The sequence below is a fragment of the Salmo salar genome, unplaced genomic scaffold (assembly GCF_965601325.2).
Source record: "Salmo salar unplaced genomic scaffold, fSalSal1 ptg000432l, whole genome shotgun sequence".
Taxonomy (NCBI): Eukaryota; Metazoa; Chordata; class Actinopteri; order Salmoniformes; family Salmonidae; genus Salmo; species Salmo salar.
The window spans coordinates 2,753,750-2,770,342 of record NW_027675387.1 but is presented as its reverse complement, the minus strand read 5'-3'; the positions used below and the strand labels follow the sequence as shown (position 1 = coordinate 2,770,342).

General features: G+C 40.1%; 1 protein-coding gene across 1 annotated transcript; it reads left to right on the top strand.

Moving 5' to 3' along the window:
- The first annotated feature begins 784 nt into the window (after nt 1–784).
- LOC145876061 (uncharacterized) lies at nt 785–3,871 on the top strand. The gene has a single exon (XM_082971834.1). It carries the CDS (start codon nt 785–787, stop codon nt 1,892–1,894), a length of 1,110 nt encoding a protein of 369 aa, XP_082827960.1. The 3' UTR covers nt 1,895–3,871.
- The last annotated feature ends 12,722 nt before the right edge of the window (nt 3,872–16,593 follow it).

The following is a 16,593-nucleotide window of genomic DNA, read 5'->3' as shown; positions in this document are numbered from 1 at the left end:
TTGATTTACTGTAGGGTCTCGTTAGTCCGTTTGGAAACGGAGATACTTAGCTCATAATGTGTAGAGAACTGTTCCTTGATGGATAGGCTATTGTTCAACACAGAGATATTTTCCTATATTTGTTGTTAGGTGAAGTTATGGGTCCTACAGTAGGTCTATGTTATTGTTAGGTGAAGTTATGGGTCCTACAGTAGGTCTATGTTATTGTTAGGTGAAGTTATGGGTCCTACAGTAGGTCTATGTTATTGTTAGGTGAAGTTATGGGTCCTACAGTAGGTCTATGTTGTTGTTTGGTGAAGTTATGGGTCCTACAGTAGGTCTATGTTGTTGTTAGGTGAAGTTATGGGTCCAACAGTAGGTCTATGTTGTTGTTAGGTGAAGTTATGGGCCAATTTGGCAAACAGTGTACAAACCCTCATTGTCAGGCTGATGAAAAAGCCAAGGAGCATTTTACTGGTTGAAGTGTTTTTTTAAGTACAAAGCGGTTGATTTGCGATGATGACACAAACATATTAAGCAGGAGATTCAAGCGAGCCTGACAATTATAATCCAAAGTAGTGTGAAATGAACTCATAAGCAACCTGGTAATGGAGGTTACTCCCCTGAGCAAACATCTTTTCTCACCAGCAAACATAGAAAAGGGCCTCCAATCTTAGATGTTACTACTAATGTGAAAACAAGACAAAATATGACTATTGTTGCTCATTTTAAGACAAATGTCAAGTAATCATTACATTCATTACAGATGTCAATTGTTGTACAACATCATGGCTACGCTGTTGGCATGACCTTTTACAGTGGATTTCTGCTGTTGTGGGCCTTTAATCATCTGTCTGACTTTGTTGTTCACACAGGAGAGAGACGTGACTATCGTGGATCCTCTGGGGAGCCTCAACAACCTCATGATGCTGATGAGGCAGAGAAGAGTCTCTCCAGATCAGAACTCCTCAAGAAACACCAGCAGAGACCCACAGGGAAGATAATTAACCTCTCTGACTGTGGGAAGAGATTCACCTCATCAGGCATTAAAATTCATCGGAGAAGCCACACAGTAGAGAAAGCTTATTGCTGTACTCAATGTGGGAAGAGTTTTGATACATCTAGCCATCTTATTGTACACCAAAGAACACACACAGGAGAGAAATCTTATAGCTGTGATGAATGTGGGAAGAGTTTTACTCGTTCAACCAGCCTGAAATTACACCAGAGAACACACACAGGAGAGAAACCTTTTAGCTGTGATCAATGTGGGAAGTGTTTTACTCATCGAAGCAGCCTGATATCACACCAGAGAATACACACAGGAGAGAAACCGTATATCTGTGATGAGTGTGGGAAGAGTTTTACTTGCTTGCGCAATCTGACTCTTCACCAGAGAACACACACAGGAGAGAAACCCTATAGCTGTACTCGATGTGGGAAGTTTTTTTTTAAATCTAACCATCTGACGATACACCAAAGAAGACACACAGGAGAGAAACCCTATAGCTGTACTCAATGTGGGAAGAGTTTTGTTCAATCTGGAGAACTGAAGATGCACCAGAGAAGACACACAGGAGAGAAACCTTATAGCTGTACTCGATGTGGCAAGAGTTTTGTTCAATCTGGCGAACTGAAGATACACCAGAGAACACACACAGGAGAGAAACCTTATAGCTGTGGTCAATGTGGGAAGCGTTTTGGTCAATCTGGCCAGCTGACATCACACCAGAGAACACACACAGGAGAGAAATCTTATAGCTGTGATCAATGTGGGACAAGATTTGCTTGGCTAACCAGCCTAGTATCACACCAAAGAACACACACGGGAGAAAAACCTTATAGCTGTGGTCAATGTAACAAGAGATACTCCGATAAAAGACATCTGATCAAACATCAGAAAATACATGAATGAGTTGTTTCATGATATCAATGATATGTCACAATGTAGAATGTTTAAACATTGTAGAAGGAGTATTTTAATTATGTCACAATGTAGAACCCTAAACGTTTGTCCCCTGTTCTATTGATTTCAACATGATATGGATATTAGCCTCAGGGGGAAAATCCAGGCTCTGAAATGGAAGAGTTACTATTTATGTGATTTAACAAAAAGTGACTAACACAAAAAGAGTTGTGTTACACTTACCACGTTGGTGACGCACTTCAATCAAAATGTATCTGGCTGTTTTCTACAAATTGTCCTCTAACCAGGGATGTACACATTATTCCCAGATTCTGTGTGGTTTTTGAGCTGTTAGTTTTAACAGGACGTGCAACCTCATCTCCCTCCTCTCGCACAAATGATTTCAACATGATATCGATGAGTTATGACAAATAAGTGTTGTGTTCCTTTGTTTAGCGACCCCTAAATTTAAATGCATCACTCCAAAATGTAGCTGACTGTCTTCTGCAGGTTGTCCTCTAACCAGTGAGGTAAAATATATCTCCATTTCCATGTGTTTTTTGTTTTGTTGTGTTAGTTTCAAGAGCAGATTCAACCTGATTTCCCCCCAAATGGATATAAGATTTGTGTTTTGCGTTTAGCCAGTGCGTTGCTATGGATCTTTATTTATTTTGGCTGCATGTTTTTCCGTATTGGAGATGAGTTTTGTTTGGGCTCGTTCCAAGGGGACGAGAGTTCTAGAAGCTAGTGGGATTTAGAAAGAGGAGAGTTCTAGAATTTAGTGAGTTTTAGGAAGACGAGTGTTCTAGAAGCTAGTGGGATTTAGGAAGACGAGTGTTCTAGAAGCTAGTGGGATTTAGGAAGACGAGAGTTCTAGAAGCTAGTGGGATTTAGCAAGATGAGTGTTCTAGAAGCTAGTGGGATTTAGGATTCTATAGAAAGAAAAAGGAGAAACAAATAATCCTATTGTATATTATTATTTAGAAATACGTGTTTTTTCTTGTTTTTAATTGTTGACATCCAGTAGACACCATGTTTATATTGGTGAAGGTGAATCATTGTAGTTGATTATAATGTGAAATGGAAGTTGTTTTCTGTTGGTGGTGAGCAAATTTGTCCAAAAGAAATGTAGGATATATTTGTTGTCTTAAGGGGGAAGGTGTTACAGGCTTTGGTTTTTCCATTTATGTTTTGAGGTTGGACTTTAACACGTCTAGCTCGTTAGCACGTCTAGCTCGTTAGACATTTACATTTACATTTAAGTCATTTAGCAGACGCTCTTATCCAGAGCGACTTACAAATTGGTGCACGTAGGACGCACTGATTGGTGTCACCTCGTTAGTCAGTATGTGTTACACCTGTGCTGGCTTGTCCATCTCGTTAGTGGGAAGGTGTTTCACCTGAGCTGGTCCAGGTTCTATTTAAGAGTGTCTGGCCCAGTGCTCCAGTTGTCTTGATACATGTGGAGAGTCAACACCTTTAGTTGCTCCACCTTTTTGGTTTGCTTCCTGTCTTTAAGTTTGGTGTGGGATTTTCTTTTGTTTGTCTCTTCTTGGGCAGATTTAGTGGGTCTCATGGTGGGTGTCTTTTAGGTCCCAGTTGTTGTTACTAGTCAACTTTCAGTGGACACCCCCATAGTGTCTATCAGAACCTCTCCTAAAACCCACCTGTTTAGTTGTGGTTGTTGTCAGTGACAATTTGTTAGTTCCTCTTCTATTTAAGGGACATTTCTGGTTTCCTGCTGGGGAACGTAACAACAAACTTCTATTTTGGGTTGGATGTTGCATCATATTGTTAATATTTTAATCAAATGGCATTTCCTTAGAATGTTCATTAGTCTTCCATTTAATCTTGTTTTTTATCCTTAAGTTTGTTATGTAGTAAATGTGAGTTTTTATTCATTTTTTTCTTTCCGTGAAGCCATGTCTGAAATTTGCTATATAAATAAAGCTTGATTTGAATATATTGCGAAACGAATCAACCCAATGACCGACCAATCAACAGACTCTTGCAAAAGCAACACATATTTTGGGCAGCAGGTAGCCTAGTCGTTAGAGCGTAGGGCCAGTAACTGAAAATTTGCTTGATTGAATCCCCAAGCTGACAAGGTAAAAATCTGTTGTTATGCCCCTGAACAAGGCAGTTAACTCACTGTTCCCCGGTAGGCCGTCATTGTAAATAAGAATTTGTTCTTGCCTAGTTACATACATGTAATTTTTTTAAACAAAAAATATATATCTTGGTCCATCTTAGTATGAAAAACAGTATAAATGATGTATATCAAAAATAGTGTTGAAATCAACAAAGGATTCAACTATTGAACATTGAAACAAACAAATGGATCAACCAGATCAATCCCACTTTTCCAGCCTGCTGAAGGCGTGGTGGAGTGGTAAACACCACCCCCGGCTCTACCAGGGGCTTGAGGTGGTCTCCCACAGCTCTGCTTATGTCATGTTCTGTGGCCTTGCTGTTCCATTTATTGACTGTCCCTGCAACACAGAAACACATTTAGTTATATTATATAAAACACTCAAAGTAATGGATATGGAGCATCTATGGCCTCAGTTACACCTGGCACCTAAATGTGACTTCTGATCACTCCAAGCTGCATTAGGTTCAGATCTACCAGGATGGGCCTTTGACATAGTCTGGATGCAGTCAGGCCACTGAATATAAATAAGCAATGTAAAGAGATGGGGTGAATAAGTGGGGAAAGGTACATTTGACACAAATTACCTTCATAATAACAAAGAACAAATGTGTGTACCTGAGGGGAAATTAACTTTCATACAGCCAAAAGGGGTGAGAAATTACACCAATATCAGTGGACAATTTGCACTAATGTAAATAAACATAGATGGAACATATTCCCTTTTGCTGACGTGATGAACCGCTAAGGGGACATAAATATTTACCATCTAAACCATGTGTGACCTCTCACCTCTCTGGCTGTAGAAGTGTTCTTCCTAACCAGTCCCTCAACAGCTCTCTGACTGAGCTCCACCCTCACTGGGTCTTCAGAGGAGAGGAAGGCTGAGGAGGGATGGAAGGATGAATGGATCAGTCACTCAATAAAGTGTAGAGCTGCTGTCTATGCTGTCTGACAAAATCACTATTTTAGTAGTTCATTAAAGTAAATAAGGCTTTATGACTGCTGAATACCAACTATCAATCACTTAGATCATGTATTTTCAGGTAGAGATACATCCTTGGGATGTCCCTAGCCCGTTGAAGTTGACATTTAAAATGGTTAAGGTAGGGGTTAAGGTTAGGGTTTAGGGTAGGGATGTACCAAGGATCCCAGATAGCATTGACCATTGTGCATTCTTCTGTCTCTTTTACAAAGCAGGTGTAAAATAAACACAGACAAGACAAGTAGGCATGCAGTGCATTATGGTCATTGTAGTTTAAAAAAAATAGCATCTAATTATGCCAATATGTATGTGGGGTTGTTAGAGAAAATGTGATTGTCAGCCCTAACAAACCATTCTAGCACCTCACCAGGCTCTGAAAAAGTCTTCATTGATGACGAGTTCCTTCTATTCCAGGGGACAGCAGAGGAACTTCATCGATTCCACTCATTCATCAATACAAGCAGTGAACATCTGAAATTCACCCTCACCTTTGATGCGCATGAAACAAGTTATCTGGACATTTTGATTAAGAGGGACGGGGGTGGCTTTAGCACAGACCTATACAGGAAGCCGATGGACAGGAATTCCCTGTTACGCGGAGTCAGCTTCCACCCTACACCCCTAAAAGAGATCCTCCCCATCAGCCAATAAAGTTGCATACACAGGATTTGTAGTACACAGAGTGACTATGACAAACAAGCTGACTGTCTGAGTGTTTCAGACAGCGGGGTTACCCAGAGGAATGGCTGGATGAGTGTTTCACACAGCGGGGTTACCCAGAGGAATGGCTGGATGAGTGTTTCAGACAGCGTGGTTACCCAGAGGAATGGCTGGATGAGTGTTTCAGACAGCGTGGTTACCCAGAGGAATGGCTGGATGAGTGTTTCAGACAGCGGGGTTACCCAGAGGAACGGCTGGTTGAGTGTTTCAGACAGCGGGGTTACCCAGAGGAACGGCTGGATGAGTGTTTCAGACAGCGGGGTTACCCAGAGGAATGGCTGGATGAGTGTTTCAGACAGCGGGGTTACCCAGAGGAACGGCTGGATGAGTGTTTCAGACAGCGGGGTTACCCAGAGGAACGGCTGGATGAGTGTTTCAGACAGCGGGGTTACCCAGAGGAATGGCTGGATGAGTGTTTCAGACAGCGGGGTTACCCAGAGGAATGGCTGGATGAGTGTTTCAGACAGCGGGGTTACCCAGAGGAATGGCTGGATGAGTGTTTCAGACAGCGGGGTTACCCAGAGGAATGGCTGGATGAGTGTTACAGACAGCGGGGTTACCCAGAGGAATGGCTGGATGAGTGTTTCAGACAGCGGGGTTACCCAGAGGAATGGCTGGATGAGTGTTTCAGACAGCGGGGTTACCCAGAGGAATGGCTGGATGAGTGTTTCAGACAGCGGGGTTACCCAGAGGAATGGCTGGATGAGTGTTTCAGACAGCGGGGTTACCCAGAGGAATGGCTGGATGAGTGTTTCAGACAGCGGGGTTACCCAGAGGAATGGCTGCATGACGCCAGGGATCGTTATAAAAGTGGTGTAAAAAGTACCCAATTGTCATACTTGAGTAAATGTAAAGATACTTTAATTTAATAGAAAGTTACTCAAGTAAATGTGAAAGTCACCCAGTAAAATACTACTTGCGTAAAAGTCTAAAAGTATTTGATTTTAAATATACTTAAGTATCAAAAGTAAACGTAATTGCTAAAATATACTTAAGTATCAAAGTAAATGTATACATCATTTCAAATTCCTTATATTAAGCAAACCAGACGGCATCATTTTCTTGTTTTTACAATTTAAGGATAGCCAGGGGTACATTTCAACACTCAAACATAATTTACAAACAAAACATTTGTGTTTAATGATTCTGTCAGATCAGAGGCAGTAGGGATAACCAGGGATGTTCTCTTGATAAGTGTGTGAATTAGACCATTTTCCTGTCCTGCTAAACATTCAAAAAGTACTTTGGGTAGTCAGGGAAAATGTATGACGTAAAAATTACAATATTGTTTTTAGGAATGTAGTGAAGTAAAAGTAAAAGTTGTCAAAAATAAAAATAGTAAAATAAAGTACAGTTACCCCAAAACAACTACTTCAGCAGTACTCAAAATAACTTTTACTTAAGTACTTTACACCACAGTGTAACGCCCTGGTCATAGAGAGGGGTTTTGTTCGTTATTTTGGTTAGGCCAGGGTGTTACATTGGGTGGGCGTTCTATGTTCATTCATTGATTTTGGCCGTGTGGCTTCCAATCAGGCACAGCTGTAGTTGGTTGTTGCTGATTGGAAGTCACACATAAGTGCCTGTTTTTCCGTTGGGGTTTTGTGGGTAATTGTTTCTGTTTAGGGTTTTGCACCTGACAGGACTGTTTGGCTGTCGAGTTTCTTGATTTGTTGTATAGTGTTCTTTCGTCCATTAAATATTCAATGATGAACACTAACTCCGCTGCACCTTGGTCTTCTTCCGACGACAGCCGTTACACACAGGTACTGTGTTACAGCTGCTCTCTCCTCAATGCCATGAACTAGACCAGGTACTGTGTTACAGCTGCTCTCTCCTCCTCAATGTCATGAACTAGACCAGGTACTGTGTTACAGCTGCTCTCTCCTCCTCAATGTCATGAACTAGACCAGGTACTGTGTTACAGCTGCTCTCTCCTCCTCAATGTCATGAACTAGACCAGGTACTGTGTTACAGCTGCTCTCTCCTCCTCAATGTCATGAACTAGACCAGGTACTGTGTTACAGCTGCTCTCTCCTCCTCAATGCCATGAACTAGACCAGGTACTGTGTTACAGCTGCTCTCTCCTCCTCAATGTCATGAACTAGACCAGGTACTGTGTTACAGCTGCTCTCTCCTCCTCAATGTCATGAACTAGACCAGGTACTGTGTTACAGCTGCTCTCTCCTCCTCAATGCCATGAACTAGACCAGGTACTGTGTTACAGCTGCTCTCTCCTCCTCAATGTCATGAACTAGACCAGGTACTGTGTTACAGCTGCTCTCTCCTCAATGTCATGAACTAGACCAGGTACTGTTACAGCTGCTCTCTCCTCAATGTCATGAACTAGACCAGGTACTGTGTTACAGCTGCTCTCTCCTCCTCAATGTCATGAACTAGACCAGGTACTGTGTTACAGCTGCTCTCTCCTCCTCAATGCCATGAACTAGACCAGGTACTGTGTTACAGCTGCTCTCTCCTCCTCAATGTCATGAACTAGACCAGGTACTGTGTTACAGCTGCTCTCTCCTCAATGTCATGAACTAGACCAGGTACTGTTACAGCTGCTCTCTCCTCAATGTCATGAACTAGACCAGGTACTGTGTTACAGCTGCTCTCTCCTCCTCAATGTCATGAACTAGACCAGGTACTGTGTTACAGCTGCTCTCTCCTCCATGGTTTCCCCAACCTAAACTCACTGAGACGAGGTCCAAAGAGGTGACGTCTAATAGAGGTGGTTTGGTTGACCACATGAGTAACCTGCCTGAAGACTTGTTTGGTTCCCAAGCACTTTAATTTGGTGTCCATGTTTCATGGAAAGAGACAGCAAAGTTTGGCCCACAGTGTACCAGGTGGACATTGGGTTTGATTCAGACCCTGCCAGTGTACCAGGTGGACATTGGGTTTGATTCAGACCCTGTCAGTGTACCAGGTGGACATTGGGTTTGATTCAGACCCTGCCAGTGTACCAGGTGGACATTGGGTTTGATTCAGACCCTGCCAGTGTACCAGGTGGACATTGGGTTTGATTCAGACCCTGCCAGTGTACCAGGTGGACATTGGGTTTGATTAAGACCCTGCCAGCATGGCCAGAAATGTTTTCCAAGGTCAGTAACTTATAACCACAGAACCACCCCAGACATTTCATACATGACTAAAAACACCTAAGTATTAGATTTACTACCATGGTCTAGTATGTCACTGCATCAGACACCATTCACAATGCTGGCTGAGGTACGAGTAAAACATGACATATTATTTCCTAACCATTCACAATGCTGGCTGAGGTACTAGTAAAACATGACATATTATTTCCTAACCATTCACAATGCTGGCTGAGGTACGAGTAAAACATGACATATTATTTCCTAACCATTCACAATGCTGGCTGAGGTACGAGTAAAACATGACATATTATTTCCTAACCATTCACAATGCTGGCTGAGGTACGAGTAAAACATGACATATTATTTCCTAACCATTCACAATGCTGGCTGAGGTACTAGTAAAACATGACATATTATTTCCTAACCATTCACAATGCTGGCTGAGGTACGAGTAAAACATGACATATTATTTCCTAACCATTCACAATGCTGGCTGAGGTACGAGTAAAACATGACATATTATTTTCTAACCATTCACAATGCTGGCTGAGGTACGAGTAAAACATGACATATTATTTCCTAACCATTCACAATGCTGGCTGAGGTACTAGTAAAACATGACATATTATTTCCTAACCATTCACAATGCCGGCTGAGGTACGAGTAAAACATGACATATTATTTCCTAATTGTCAAAAAATCCCCACTCCTTAATCAACTGGTCTCTCTCTGTTTAACCAGAATAACAGTGAGTTGTGACCTTCAGACTGTTAGACTGTTAGTCCAAAAGCAACTATTCAGCTCACTTAGACTGTCATGTGATTGTCCATGTTATGCTCACTGTAAGAAGTCCTGAATGTATTTTAATGCCTGGAGGGGATGTGTTAATTCATAACCCATCATTTATACCTGTTAATTCATAACCCATCATTTATACCTGTTAATTCATAACCCATCATTTATACCTGTTAGTTCATAACCCATCATTTATACCTGTTAGTTCATAACCCATCATTTATACCTGTTAGTTCATAACCCATCATTTATACCTGTTAGTTCATAACCCATCATTTATACCTGTTAATTCATAACCCATCATTTATACCTGTTAGTTCATAACCCATCATTTATACCTGTTAGTTCATAACCCATCATTTATACCTGTTAGTTCATAACCCATCATTTATACCTGTTAGTTCATAACCCATCATTTATACCTGTTAATTCATAACCCATCATTTATACCTGTTAATTCATAACCCATCATTTATACCTGTTAATTCATATCCCATCATTTATACCTGTTAATTCATAACCCATCATTTATACCTGTTAATTCATAACCCATCATTTATACCTGTTAGTTCATAACCCATCATTTATACCTGTTAATTCATAACCCATCATTTATACCTGTTAGTTCATAACCCATCATTTATACCTGTTAATTCATAACCCATCATTTATACCTGTTAGTTCATAACCCATCATTTATACCTGTTAATTCATAACCCATCATTTATACCTGTTAATTCATAACCCATCATTTATACCTGTTAGTTCATAACCCATCATTTATACCTGTTAGTTCATAACCCATCATTTATACCTGTTAATTCATAACCCATCATTTATACCTGTTAGTTCATAACCCATCATTTATACCTGTTAATTCATAACCCATCATTTATACCTGTTAATTCATAACCCATCATTTATACCTGTTAATTCATATCCCATCATTTATACCTGTTAATTCATAACCCATCATTTATACCTGTTAATTCATATCCCATCATTTATACCTGTTAATTCATAACCCATCATTTATACCTGTTAATTCATAACCCATCATTTATACCTGTTAGTTCATAACCCATCATTTATACCTGTTAATTCATAACCCATCATTTATACCTGTTAGTTCATAACCCATCATTTATACCTGTTAATTCATAACCCATCATTTATACCTGTTAATTCATAACCCATCATTTATACCTGTTAGTTCATAACCCATCATTTATACCTGTTAGTTCATAACCCATCATTTATACCTGTTAATTCATATCCCATCATTTATACCTGTTAGTTCATAACCCATCATTTATACCTGTTAATTCATAACCCATCATTTATACCTGTTAGTTCATAACCCATCATTTATACCTGTTAGTTCATAACCCATCATTTATACCTGTTAGTTCATAACCCATCATTTATACCTGTTAATTCATAACCCATCATTTATACCTGTTAATTCATAACCCATCATTTATACCTGTTAGTTCATAACCCATCATTTATACCTGTTAGTTCATAACCCATCATTTATACCTGTTAATTCAGGGGTGGTTCAGACAGGCTGGCACGCTCCCTGACCATACTCGGCAGGAACTAATCGGGATCCATAATAAACCCCAGGAAGACTAGCTGCTGCCTTGGCAGGAACTAATGGGGATCCATAATAAATACAAATACTTGTATCAATATATTTGTGTCTCTTTACTCTCGGATTCTAAAATGCTAATTAGCATCAAAGTAGACGACATGCAAGACTACAAATCCCTGCAAGCTCCTGCATGTCATCTCTAGCCAACACCTTTCACAGAACAGTTCACTGAATTGTCCATTGAAATACATTTTGACAATTTAATCATTGATACATTAAGGCCTGATTGGTGGAGTGCTGCAGAGATGGTTGTCCTTCTGGAAGGTTCTCCCATCTCCACAAAGGAACTCTGGAGCTCTGTCAGAGTTAACATCGGGATCTTGTTCACCTCCCTGACCAAGGCCCTTCTCTCACGATTTCTCAGTTTGGCCAGGCGGCCAGCTCTAGGAAGAGTCTTGGTGGTTCCAAACTTCTTCCATTTAAGAATGATGGAGGCCACTGTGTTCAAGGGGACCTTCAATGCTGAAGATATTTTTTGGTTCCTTTCCCCAGATCTGTGCCTCGACACTATCCTGTCTCAGAGCTATATGGACAATTCCTTGACCTCATGGCTTGGTTTTTGCTCTGACATGCACTGTAATCTGTGGGACCTTATATAGACAGGTGTGTGCCTTTCCAAATCATGTCTAATCAATTGAATTTACCACAAGTGGACTCCAATCAAGTTGTAGAAACATCTCAAGGATGATCAATGGAATCAGGATGCATCTGAGCTCAATTTCGAGTCTCATACCTAAGTAAATACATTTGCAAAAATCTCTAAAAACCTGTTTTCACTTTGTCATTATGGGGTATTGTGATGACATTATGGGCTATTGTGATGTCATTATGGGGTATTGTGATGTCATTATGGGGTATTGTGTGTAGATTGATGAGGGGGAAAAAATATTACATTTTAGAATAAGGCTGTAACGTAACAAAATATGGAAAATGTGAAGGGGTCTGAATAATTTACTTTTCTACCGCAGTTTTGTACATGATCAAATCAAATGAAAGTTTATACACTGTCATGTGATACGTGATATAGAAAAGTCCAATCTTAGGAGAGTACATGGGAGGCACTATACTGTGTATCTGCAGGTGTCTATCTGGTCAAAACCACTGATACAGGAGCCCCTCCACCCTCTGGTGGGATGGATCATGTCTACAGAGAAACCTAGATTCAAATACTTAGATGTGTGTGTATTGGGTCTATGTTGTGAAATTGTTAGATTTTACTTGTTAGATATTACATTTACATTTACATTTACATTTTAGTCATTTAGCAGACGCTCTTGTCCAGAGCGACTTACAGTAGTGAATGCATACATTTAAATTCATTAGGAACATACCCGGCCAAAAACAAAGAAATAGACAACATAGAATGCCCACCCCACATCACACCCTGACCTAACCAAATAGAGAAATAAAACGGCTCTCTAAGGTCAAGGCGTGACAGCTGGCAGGATATATGATCTATTTATCACATGATCTAATCCATGATGCTTCTTCCCTTTAAAATTCCACTGGATTCAATTAAATCTAATTTTATTGGTTGCATACACGTATTTAGCAAATGTTACTGCGGGTGTAGCGTAGCAAAATCCTTGTAAATGAGTAAATGAGTTGTAATGTGATCAGATCAGGGACTGCACATGTCTCATATAAGGCTGTCAGCTGTCTAATTCTTTAATCTGGTTAGTACCTTATTCAGGCAGGTCACCCATGATACTGGTAGGGCATTGTGGAAGGGGATGGGGATGGGCGTAAGCATCTAGCTCTGGTTCAAAAGGTTGCATTTTTGAATCTAGCGATAGAAAGTTGTTTTTGATATTTTTGTTTTAAGCCAACCCCAAACCTTAACCCTTACCTTAACCATTCGGAGTTAATGCCTAAACTTAATCTTAAACACTTTGAAATTTAACGCTTGGAACAAGTTCGAAATTTGACATTTGAGAAACATGGATGAACGTCAAATTCTAACATGAGACTGTGATAGCGTGTTGCCTTATTACCTTAGTAACTTGTTGAACTACTGTCAACAAAGTCAGATATTTTCTGAGTGAGAATGATTGCACCAGAGCTGAAAGACAGCAGCAAACATATTGTCTGTTTCTTTTGCTGCTGCAGGCTACAGACAAGTGAGTGTCAGTAACCATAGAGCCAGTTTATCTTTGAACACTGACTTTCAGCTGCCACCTTGTGGCATAATTAATGAACACCACACTGTTTCTAAATGTAATTATAAACTGGGTGGTTCGAGCCCTGAATGCTGATTGGCTGACAGCCGTGGTATATCAGATCGTTTTTACTGCACTAATTACGTTGGTAACCAGTTTGCAATAGCAGTAAGGCACCTTCGGGATTTGTGATATATGGCCAATATACCCTGGCTAAGGGCCGTGTCCCAGCACTCTGCGTTGAGTGACGCATAAGAACAGCCCTTAGCCGTGGTATATTGGCCATATACCACACCACCCCAGGCCTTATTGCTTAAATATACCAGTACACTACTTTTGACCATGGCCCATAGGGCTCTCAAGTAGTGCACTGTGTAGGGAACATGTTGCCATTCGGGATGTAGCCCTTAGCCATGCTGTTTCAATGCCCCTCAGCAGCCAGTGATAGCCAGTGCCAGCCATATTACTGCACCGTCTGAGATAGAAACACAAGCATTTCACTACACCTGCAATAATATCTGCTAAACACGTGTATGTGACCAATAAAATTTGATTTGATTTGAAATAAACGTCCTATTTATCAAAGGTGCTTTTGGCTGGAGTCAAAATGACTCCAAAGGATTTTAATTTGTTAAAAGTCAATTTTGACACAGAAACACTAAACCATGATTTAGATTTACTAACAACAAGTTGATTGACAAAGTCATGAAACATTTAATAGAATTGAATAAACCACATTTTGGCCATGATAAAAGATATGCCTCTGGGGTCAAAATGATCCATGTCAGAAGTATGGTTCAATGCAAATATGTAGTGGGTGTAAAGTTTGTTTTAAATTCTAACTCATTAAAAACGAATCAATCAACACATGCTTCTCTTTGAACGACTTAATATAATAATCAACTTTTATGAAATAAATGAAAGTACACATTTGGTTCCTCAACTGCGTTGCCCAGTCCAGTCAGCAGATGGCGATGTGCGTCTTTTAGGTTCAGGCGATGCTGCCAGTGTGACGTATAATCTAGTGGACGGGACGCTCCTTCAACAACAACAGCTAGTCAGACACCTCGGTAGCTTTCTAGCAAACATAGCTACAACATTCACGCTCTTTACACTGTTTTGGTGTATATTAGTCGCTGTGTATTAAACACACTTCTGTCGTATGTACTTGTTGGCCCATTTAATTATATATTTACGTTGTTTGTCAGCTAGCTGGTTTGCTAAGTTAGCTTAGAACTAAGCTAGTCGCTAATGCTAACTAGCTAACATACCGACCATGAGTTCACTAAGTTACTCTCCTCCTGTTAAAGAAGAGGAGGTCTGCTGGACGGAGAAAGAAACTCTAGTGAAAGAGGAGGAGGAAGAGAAAGATGTTACAATACAAAAACAAGTAGAGGGTGAAGCTGTTACCGTGAAAGAAGAAGAGAAAGACGTTTCAGTGAAAGAAGAGGAAGACGCGTTCAGAGTGAAAGAGGAGGAGGATGTTACAGTAAAAGAAGAGGAGGAAGAGAAAGAGGAGGATGCAGTTTATGGAGTGAAAGAGGAGGAGGGGGAGATGACTGTCACATCGAAAAAGGAGGAGGAAGAAGAGGATGAAACTGGATATCTGGGCTCGGTTTCCAAAAGGCATCTTAAGGCGTCCAATGGTTCTAACGATGAACGGGCCCTGATTAACACTAGTAAGTACTGTCTTTAATACAGAGGCACAAACTCTGCAGTTGTTGAACTGATGTTTGGTGTTAAAGCGGAAATCTGCAATTGTTACATCCATATTTGGACTTTAAATTATTTATTTATAGCCATTGATTCTTGAAGAATATAACACATGCCTCATGAGCTGAGTTCAACTGTTGTACCCCATCAGAACCCCAAATAAGCTTTTTTTACTCCAATGTTTAGAAACAATGTAAATCAACACTGTATAGCCTCAACATGGTTAAATCTATAATGTTGATATCATGGATGGTCAGTCCTTGCATCCATAGGTCTGTCTGTCTGTAGTTACATTTCTCCAACCCCATAATCATCTTATAACCAAAACAGTGGTGGAATTACAGATTTGTTATTGTTTGGACTGCAGATTGATTGATTGTTGTGTGGCTTGTTTAAAGGGGCAACCTAGGTTTTAAACAGAAACAAAATGGCTGCCCAGAGGCTTGGTTTGGTAAACAGCTGAGGGATGGGGGAAGGAGAAGTGTAACCACTCTCAAATTCATAGAGGAAGCTATTGTAGCAACCGTAACCCAAAACCTAGCGACCTCGTCAAGAAGTTCAGACATCTTGGTGTAACAGTTGTAAGGTGTTGACAGTTGCTGGACCCAGGATTGAGTTCAGCTCAGGACTACCCCCTGAATGGACTACACTATAAATACAAAGACTGGCCATCCATAAGGTCAAAATTATAGTTTTTAACCAGATTTCAAGGCTATATAGTGCTTGTTTACAAACAGTGGCATTTTTCGAGCTTATGTTTTGGTTTCTGGTGGGGTAATACAGTTTAAACATTTGAGGCATTTATAAGTTATATTCTTCAAGAATCAATGGTTATATAGTAAATGGGTCTTTCTATAACTGCCAGTGTAGATTTCCTGTGGGGGTCAAATTGTTAGAGCTGTTGATAAGTCATTGTATAATATTCAGCCAATTTATATATGCAGCCGAAGTCCAACGAAAGCCGATACAAATTCATTGCTTTAACTAATTATGCCAAATGTTAAGAACATTTTGAGCAATGTAATAAAGTAATGACTTTTCAAATAAGTTACTTTACATGTTATTTTGGCTGACAATTTGCTAGCATGTTATTACAGCAGTATGTACCGGTATGTTATCTAGCTACCTAACGTTAGTTGGCTTCTTATACATCAAACTTGCCAGTATATGAACTATATTCTATCTATCTAACTACCCAACGTTTATTGACTTGATTATTCCCGTCATTCTTAGCTTAGCTAAATGGTATAGTCGTTGTGCTTTCTCAATGGACATTCGGGTGCTTTCATAAATTCACTCTGATTGACTATCTACTCTGATTTCAGAGCACTCTCGTCTGAGTACCAGAGTGCAGAATAATGAATTTACTAGCGCTCAACACCCGTTCAATATGTCCAGGTGTCAGTAAACGTAGGCAACA